The following is a 9,821-nucleotide window of genomic DNA, read 5'->3' on the forward strand; positions in this document are numbered from 1 at the left end:
TAACATTTTGCTTTTTGTGACTAAAAACTTTTTCCATTTATTCATTATAGTATCTACTTATAACATCATGCTGCATTGTCTAAAACGAGTTAATCATATAGCTCTGTGCCTTTTAATTAGGTACTATACTCAATAAGATTGAGCTGTGAGAGGTCTATTGGCCGCTTAACTTTCTTATTGTAAGTCTACAATCAAACAATTTCCAACATAAACATATCAACATAGATATAGACGACTTATAGACAAATGATTTTAGACATACTGAAAATCAAAATTATAATATATTTTATGCATACTTAAAAGCTTCTAAGTAACGATGGGTATCGATACATCGATGTTTCAACATCAAACATCGATGTTTACTGTTCGATGTTTTTCACTAATCGATGGTTTTACCTAGACATCGGTCATCCGATGTTTTTCCCAACTAAAAAGTAAAAACAATTATAATTTTTTAATTTGATTTAGGTTTTTTTGGTTGAAGAGGATTATCTTGAGAGCAATAAGCAATAGTAACAGAATAGAATCATTATCTTTGTCATATTTAGTGTAGTATTCTGTTTAGTCTTTTTCGTTTAGATCACTCTTGTGAAAGATCTCGCATAAGTTTTGACTTCCTGCAGATTGTTATTTTTATTTTTCAATCAGGCTCTCTGTATTTTTATGTGAGACTGTTTGGATACTCTTGAAGATTTACATTACTTCTGTGGCCCGTGTCAAGTTTAGACACTTATTTAGAAATAAATAAGATGTCGGATTCTTCGTTTCTTAGGAAGAAATAGTTTTTTCTTATTACGATTATATTTCCTCAACATGCGTTTAACACTAATTAATATACCTCTGGAAAAGAGATCCTCGTATTGTAATGAGAGCAGATATTCATATAAAAAAACTTAACCCATTTTCATCTCGTAAATAAATCTATCAGGTATTGAATGAATACGATATGCATATCAATGATTGCTAGAATCAGCTTAGGGTGAAATTTTAAGACCGAATCTTCTAGGATATACGAGAGGTTTCTGACTAAACTATGAAGATGACAAATCTTGTGATCTAGATTTGATGTATCTTTCTAGTCACAACCTAACTTCAATTATTCCAAAGACTGTTACTTGAATACCACAAGTCCAAATTTGCTAAAATTCCAGTTAGTAACTGTTAAAATATTGGAAAAATAGCTCCAGATAAAATTGTAGTCACTTTAGAAGCTCTTTTTGTACTTTTAAGTATTTCGAAATTTATGAAAAATATATACCAATAACTCAATCGTTAAGTATTTCGAAATTTATGAAAAATATATACCAATAACTCAATCAACTTCCGAAATAATTGAGTTCCAATCTATACCAAAATTATAATTTTTTTCTACTCTATAAGCTGGGAATTCATTTCACCCTGTTTTATCATCTTCAAAAGAATGAGTGTAAAGTATCATGATATGATATTATATTTATTTATTTATTCATGGAGACAACAGGTAAAACCCCATTTTGCCTCCTTCACTGTTTTAATTATTATTTTTAATTTTAATTTTTAATAAATAATTATACTGTAAATTATATAATTTTCACTGTATCAATATTAATAGGCTACTAATAAAAATCTATTAATCCATCTTCTTCGACATGTTTTTTAATTATTTATTCATTAAAAATTATTTGATCATTCTTATCATCCATTTAATAAAAAAAAGTAATATTATTAGTTCAAATTTATTCTTTTTAAAAATTTTGGACAAAAAATATCGTCTTAATTTGTTCTATATTGAACAAATATTCAAATCCATAAAACAATATTTAAGAATATTGGATTTTCTTTTTTAAATCCGATTAGATATCAATCTCCGTTGCTTAAAGTCAAGTCTGATTACCTACGAACAATTTATAAACTTTCAGTTTGGCTGCTGCCAATCAATAATACGGTATTTCTTTATTGTTAACTACTTTTCAAAAGCTCTGTCCCCTTCTTTTACACATACAACCAGAAATACTCAGTAGTCTCAACACACAATACAAAAATATCCAAAAATCATGAGCAATATTTAAAAGAATATCTAGCTTGAAGTACAGCCATAATTTTCGTACTGTAACTCGAAAAACCGAACAATGCTTCACATTACACCTGTCTAATTAGTATTCCTAAGCACATCTCTTAGTTCAATCGCTTTGAAAATTTACACAACAATAACGCTCTAGCATACTTCTCAATAGCTATACTAATAAAGGAACACACATTGACTCAAATATACCCACAGTCTCACATTTACATACACAAAATGATATTCAACACACACAGAAATAAAATTGACTCACACAGCATTACGGAGCAACACACAAACACATAAGCATATATATGAACAAACAATAAACTATTCCACCAAAGTTACTTAAGGCCTGTACACACTAACACAGCTCACTTCTACAGTTTCATCTTTTATTGTATATTTTCAATGTGAATCTTCTTAATATTTCTCTGTGGCTCTTCCAAGTTCTACTGGTGTGTTAAAACCCTATTTCAAATGAATCTTTCCTAATCCTCATTACATAAATCAACAGTGTGAACTTTCTTATCAGTGCTGAACAGTATTTTTAATGGGAGCATCTAAAGATCGAGAGCTCGGCTAGTGTATAGAGGCCTTTAATTGGCAGACAAAGACACACGAGTCAATTTGAAATTAACTTAGTCATTGTTTGCCAGTGCCTGAGAGTGTGTGTGAGACTGTGAGTTTTCCAAACATGCCTAAATTTAACCGGGTGCGTTACACCAATTTAACCGACGGTTCCATTGCAATGAGACGATGGATTTGTTACAGAACGATTACGGTATTTATTACTTTTCATCTCTTATTGGATTCTGTGTTGTTGGTTACATGTTGTATTCATTTGGTTCTTCAGTTGAATTTTGTTGATTGAACTGACTGATTGTTAAGACAATCATTGGTAATTGAAAAGTTTTTGATGAAAAGGCTGCAATCAACATGTTTTCTGTAGTGACAGTAGCAATATGAAATCTTTAAAGCTTTTCACAATAATCAACATGTTCTTACTTGAATGACAAGAATGTAGGGTAAGTTATATTCATTTAGTGTGGTACTAAATACAGTGATAAGATATCATTTTTTTAATGTTTTGATGCCTATTCTCGTCTATTTCCAATATTATTAAATTATGTTTTTCAATAGAAATACTTTTATTTTTGTTGAGGTGAGGGTAATGCTTACAGAAATTTATGTTGAACTAGAAGGTAACCCATTCTAGACAAGGGTCCAATTATAAACTTAATAGAATGAAAACTTGAACTACTGAAATCCTGAATAATTTAAAATAGGCCAATAACAATCCTCGGTAAATTAAGAATCAATACGCAAAATGTCAAGATTATCAGTTGAGTACTTCAGACATGATGATGTGTCATTTGAGAATTTCCTATCCCGTACGTGTGTAAGCCAATTCTATCATTTACTATAATATTAAAGATTATAGATTACACTCAAATTTACTGGAAATAAATTACCATCCGAATTCCTAGAATGTGCACGAAATTCACGAAATTGATCCCATACCGTATAACTTCACTAAAGATTCAACTTCTATGGAAAAATAAAACTTCTTCTTCTTCTTCTTCTTCTTCTTCTTCTTCTTCTTCTTCTTCTTCTTCTTCTTCTTCTTCTCTCTTCTTCTTCTTCTTCTTCTTCTTCCTTCTTCTTCTTCTTCTTCTTCTTCTTCTCTTCTTCTCTTCTTCTTCTTCTTCCTCTTCTCTTCTTCTTCTTCTTCTTCTTCTTTCTTTCACGGTCAAGGCACCATTGCCTGTTCCGAACCTCATTGGCACTGTAATGGTCTCAGATCATCTTTTTCTTGAAAAATATAACTTCTACATTATAATAATAATGATAATGGTAATTATTTTTCAGAACCTCAAAAATTTCTTCGTCAATAACAAGTCTGCAAAATACCTGTTAGCTATTTTGGTTACAATTCTAACTATACAACAGATATGTTTTATGTATACGGAGCCATCATCACCAGATATCGCCCAGAATATCAGGTAATCACAATTCATACATAATTTATCTCACTTCAACGTGGATAATCATTATTGTTATCTCAATGTATTGTTATTTGTTTCCTTGTATTTCTCATTTCTATGGTTCTCAAAAGTTCCTTATCCTTATGGAATTTCAAGCCAATCAATTGATTCACTAAAAGATAATAATAACGACTAGCAGTTCCATCATAATTAAGTTGATCAATCACCCTACTACTAGTGAATAAACGAGAATACTTGTTTGTGACAAGTCACAACATGGGTCTATTTTCACAACCGTGAATATGGCGGCACTGCCAAAAAATCGTGTTATATAAAGTTTTTAATATCAATATAACTTATTTATTATTATCTAATTGTCAAAAAATGCAGACTGCTTGGCAATGAACTCCTCTCTTTTATAATGAATCAAAATTCGTGATGGATTAAAAAATTGAATACCTTACTCATGAAATTTAAAGACATAATTATAATGTCTTAATATTACTACCCATCCTTGGGAACTGTCACTACTGTATTTATAAAGATGGTAGGGAGAAAATGAGTTTGAGGCTATGATATGATATGATATGTTTGAAGGGACGGATTCAAGGATCCAAAGCTCCAAAGAACACAACACGTCAACCGTAGCTTATTGTGTTCCCAAGTGCGTTATTTAGGCAAATCAATACTTGTTTCCTTTACAAGATCCAGGAGTTTTTCCCTATACTAACATCTTATTCATCACCTGGTTGCTTGCAGCCAAACAGAGCCCTATTCCTTGCCCTTTGGTCTCTTGTAATCAAGTGTGATATGCTTGGCAGTCTCCTTCAGACTGATTGGTCATGGTGACCTACATGAGTTCCACTCCTGGCCTTCTTTGTAGGTCCTTCCGCTGAGGGAGGGGTCGCCAAATTGCCTCCAGGGCGCTTGACCACCCTCGACTCAGCCTCCTGACCCACATTTGTGACTGGAGTTTTACTCATCTCTGGTCTCTTGGTATTTTTTCTTTTTGCCCCCCAAAACTCTGCAGGGTCAATAACCTAAACTCTCCCAAGATGTTTTGCCTGAATGGCAGCCCTTCCTTGAGCAGTGGTGAGGTTTGGTATCTTCACCCACAAACTCGTGACCTGCATGAGTTCCACTTCTGGCCTTTTTGTAGGTCCTTCCGTTGAGGTAGGGGTCGCCAAACTGCCTCTAGAGCGCCTGGCGCCTGGCCACCTTCTTGGGTTTTATTTTTTCTTTTGCAAGAAAGAGTGCAACGAAACCTTCTGTGTTCTTGAAGCACCCATTTCAGATTGAGGAGCCTGCCCTGATGGGGAAGATCCCGATGGGTTTGAAGGCAAGGCAACTTCTGGAGTTGCCTTGGGGTCTGATTTATTAATGTGGTTCCCACGAACAGATAGGGAAGTGGAGTCAACCCAGACATAGTCACCCGCATGTCCAGGCAAGGCTAAATACTACAGGAGGGCGCCTGGTATTCTGCAGGCACCGTTAGAGACATCATATAAAAACACCACCTATCAGAACGGTCCACATCACACCTTGGGTTGGCCTAAAAAGAGGTAATAATATGGCCAAGGAAGGCCTACAGATGGAAAAAGGAAGAAAGAATGGCACAAAGCTACGTCAATGGGAAAAAGTTATATTCTAGGAATGAAAAGTTCCAAAGCATATTAATTAAGAAGGAGAAGAATGGTTTTGGAAGGGGGTCGCCTACTATGGCAAGCTGAGAGTTACTGTGGATGTATTCTGGTTTTCAACAAATTCATGAGTACGATGTTCGACTCAAAGCTCCCCTAACCAACAAAGGGGCAGTTTGTGGCTGAGCTTATTGCTCCCTCACAGATATATACCGGTACCCTATGACATTTGTATGTGATGTGTGATTAATTGAAAGATGAATAAAAAACTGATAAATTTCATTGGCCTATGGAATCAAAAGAGTAACTTTACGGAGCTACTCCGTGAAGTTTCTTCTGATCACTGAAGTTTCAAATGTCGAGAGGATTTCAGACCATTAAATTGAGGAATTCTACACATTGCAGAGGACTAGGGACTTTGAAGTCCTTATGATGAGTTTTTCCCTATCACTGCTGGTTCAGACTACTGGAATGATTTTCTCATTACTTTTTTCAGATTACTATGGACACAAGAATATCAGATCAGAATTCATACATAAAATTATTATACTTTCCATTTGATAATTTATGCTTGTCATCTCAATTTTCTGTACTTAAATTTAAAAAAAAAATGTTATACTATCATCAATTGAATTTCAGAGGCTTGTGGACCTACAAGTGTATGAAAAATCGATGCCGGAAAACACAATTCACTGGCAAAGACGGCGAAGATTCAGGCCAGATTTCGTTGAATGTGTGCAAACTGACTTGCGGTGATCCCCCCGGCTCACTATGGCCAATGCCCACTGGGAAGGTGCAGATACAAAGGCAACTGGTTGCAATCAACCCCAACAACATCATTATGGAAGACGAACCTCCTGGGAATCAAGGTATTTAATATGAGATATAATATGAATATTCATACATTTATCCATCTCTGAAAAAGCACTTAGTATTAAACTATATTGCAAGAGGAGGAACAGGTGGACCCTTTCATAATCCTCTCCCAAATTTAGATTAATATTCAATATAACATATTTTTTGTGTATTCAGCAGGAAAATCTGATCCATTGTAGTGAGATTTACTGATTGTATACAAATCTTGTGTGACTGTATTTGTGAAGGAGACACATAAGGTGTAACCTGTTGCCTACATGAATATATAAATGAATCATTGCTTCAAGTTCAATGAAAGCATTGGTTAATTACGACAAATAATTGGTTGAGTGCACCCCATTGATGTTACGAGGCTTGCTGACTGTTTGGAGTGGATATTGCTATAGCCCACTGCCCAATTTATTTGTACAAAAAATACCTCAAATGTTCTATGGATCAGTTTAGAGCTCATGTGTTTTGAAAGAGGACGTATCATTTTACAAATCTATGTCTATTACCTCTATTTCAGTATTCGTAGTTTTCCCGAATTACCCAAAATATTTATTTGATCATATTCACGGACCTATGCACCATATCATTTCAAACTGATATAGAATGGAGAAGACTACAATAAATGAATGTATTACATTATAATAATAAATGCAACTTCTCGTAAACCTAAATGAGCGTTAAACGTAGATGGTGCATCGTGGCTGGAGCTCAAGGCTTCTTTTTCCAGTCACGCCAAAACCTATTGTATTTTTAATTATTATTTTTATTTGTAAAAATGATCATTTTATTTGGCAATAAATTCATTATTCATGTGAACCTGAATCTGATTGTTGACTATAATTAGCACAAGCTTTGTCCTCATTTTCTCAGTTTAAAGCACCTGAGCTATTGTATCCCTTCCATTAGTCATTGTGTAGTTCAAACTCAAAATTTAAAACATTTTTCTCGGTTCTACCGCAGAAAGATGTCAGAAATCTGAAATGAAGTCTTGTGTCAAATTATGTGTCAAATCAATTCATATTGAAGACGGAGCTCATTAGCATGTGTGAACACTATATTAAGATCAATGATATTAACTCATGTAACAGACTCACGTCACGTTACTTCGCGACTCATTGTGTTTATTTGATACTGTTGTTTTTGGTTTATTTGTTTTGCATTGTACTGTTGTTTAGTATCTGTAATGGGTCTATCGAGAGCTAGCACGTCATAATAAGAATCAATCAATTTGTGACCAAGCTGAATGATACATTTACAAAAAAAAACTATAGTCGCAAGTTGATAGTTTAGATTACAGTGGTCGCCAAACAGTCGATCGCGAGCTACCGGTAGCTCGTGGGGTAGTTTTTGGTAGCTCACAGAAATGTTTAGGTTGTCAACCATGCATTGAGAAACATGGCTAGAAATTTCTGCATTTCTCACAGATATAACTGAGAAGTTGAATGATTTTAATTTCCAGCTTCAAGGGAAAGATATCGGTGGTATGATTTGATCTGTAAAATCGTTTTCCAAGGAGCTTGAGATGAGGGAAAAGAATGTCGACAAGTTGGAATATAAACACTTTTCCAGTCTGAAGAAAATCAATAACGAGAAAAATCCTTCACAGCACCTCAGCAATAACCAAGAATACGTTACAATTCAGACTTGAGACAACAGTTTTATCAACGATTTCAAGATTTTAAAAGCGTATCGAATATGGTACAATTCGTCAACTCTCCTTTCGTAGAGATCGATGCAGAAGATTTTGCAGCTTGTGTTGTAAAACATTTTGATCAGGAAATGGAATTTGTGGATTTTTAAAATGATCTTGTCTCTCAGATCACTTTCTACAACTGGAAATATTTGGCCTCTAGTCCCCAAAGAAAAATATCCAATTATTATTCAAGTTGCATTGAGGTTGAAAGCCATGCTCAGCTCTACCTACTTGCGTGAATCATCTTTTTCAAGTATGAATTTCATGAAAAATCAATATAGGAACATTTTTTGGACAACCGCATCAGAATGGCGGCTACAACGTACACTCCAAACATCAAGAAAATACTTGATGTCCAAAAAGATTTCCACTTCTCTCATTGAAATTAATGCACATTTCAACTTTTGTTATACTTTTTGCTATGAGATAAGTAGATTTCAACAATAGAAATGTACCTTTATATGCAATAAAAGATACTTTGTTTATTCTAGTATTCCTTGGTATTTTACTAGAAGATTTATAGATGCTATTCTAGCTCACAGGCTCATAAGTTTGGCGACCACTGGTTTAGAATATTGCTGCATTCCTACCCAGTTTTTGATAGAAGAGGGATCACTTACTATAATAATTTGTTTGATTCTGCGACAGAAATGAATACTGAAAATGGCAAAGTTTATCTGGCGCTACGTGGATCTTTCTCAACTCGACTTCTGACGGAGACTGTAGGTAAACCCATAAAAGCTGATGGAGGTTACGAATTTCATCTGACATTGCAAATCCAGGACACGAGTGTGGATAAGCCTACACTCAACATGGATGAGAGCTACCAACTCAAAGTCGAAACTGATAATGATAAAAAGCTGGTGAGCTCATCAAATCGATTAATTCTAGGTATAGTACGAGTAGTATAAAAAGGTGGGTCCTGGGACACAAGTGTCCCAGAACCCGCCATTATCTCAAGGTCATCCAGGTCAACCACCCCCAACCGCAAGGTCATCCAGGTCAACCACCCCCAACCTCAAGGTCATCCAGGTCAACCACACCCACCTCAAGGTCATCTAGGTCAACCACACCTACCTCAAGGTCATCCAGGTCAACCACCCTAACCTCAAGGTCATCCAGGTCAACCACCCTACCTCCAGGTCAACCACCCTAACCTCAAGGTCATCCAGGTCAACCCCCTACCTCCAGGTCAACCACCCTAACCTCAAGGTCAACCAAAAAAAAAAAAAATTAAAAAAAAATTAAAAAAAAAAAATTAAAAAAAAAATGAAAAAAAAATTAAAGAAAAAAAAATTAGAAAAAAAAATTAATGGAAAAAAAATTAGAAGAAAAAATTAAAAAAAATAATAATAAAGAATAAAAAAAAAATTTTTTTTAAATTGGAAAAAAAATTAAAAAAAAAATTAAAAAAAAAATAAAATAAAAAATAAAATAAAAAAAAATTAAAAAAAAAAATTAAAAAAAAAATTAAAAAAAAAAATAAGAAAAAAAAATTAAAAAAAAAAATTCAAAAAAAAATTAAAAAAAAAATTTAAAAAAAATGAAAAAAATAAAAAAAATAAAAAAATAAAATAAAAAAATTAAAAAAA

At 33.8% G+C, this 9,821-nt stretch overlaps 1 protein-coding gene across 1 annotated transcript; it reads left to right on the plus strand.

Annotated features, from left to right (window-relative positions):
* Positions 1-2,425: 2,425 nt before the first annotated feature.
* Positions 2,426-9,164, plus strand: LOC120353903 (chitooligosaccharidolytic beta-N-acetylglucosaminidase-like). The gene is made up of 4 exons (XM_039439385.1): positions 2,426-2,825; positions 3,914-4,047; positions 6,309-6,538; positions 8,878-9,164. The coding sequence occupies exons 1-4, from the start codon at positions 2,739-2,741 to the stop codon at positions 9,138-9,140; spliced, it is 714 nt and encodes a 237-aa protein (XP_039295319.1). The 5' UTR covers positions 2,426-2,738; the 3' UTR covers positions 9,141-9,164.
* The last annotated feature ends 657 nt before the right edge of the window (positions 9,165-9,821 follow it).

Source organism: Nilaparvata lugens, chromosome 12 (assembly GCF_014356525.2).
Source record: "Nilaparvata lugens isolate BPH chromosome 12, ASM1435652v1, whole genome shotgun sequence".
NCBI lineage: Eukaryota > Metazoa > Arthropoda > Insecta > Hemiptera > Delphacidae > Nilaparvata > Nilaparvata lugens.

Excerpts from the sequence above, each read along its gene's own strand:
- LOC120353903 (XM_039439385.1), top strand. The coding sequence starts at position 2,739 with ATGCCTAAATTTAACCGGGTGCGTTACACCAATTTAACCGACGGTTCC. Across the intron at positions 2,826-3,913 it reads TTTGTTACAGAACGATTACG|AACCTCAAAAATTTCTTCGT; the intron begins GTATTTATTACT and ends ATTATTTTTCAG. Across the intron at positions 4,048-6,308 it reads GATATCGCCCAGAATATCAG|AGGCTTGTGGACCTACAAGT; the intron begins GTAATCACAATT and ends ATTGAATTTCAG.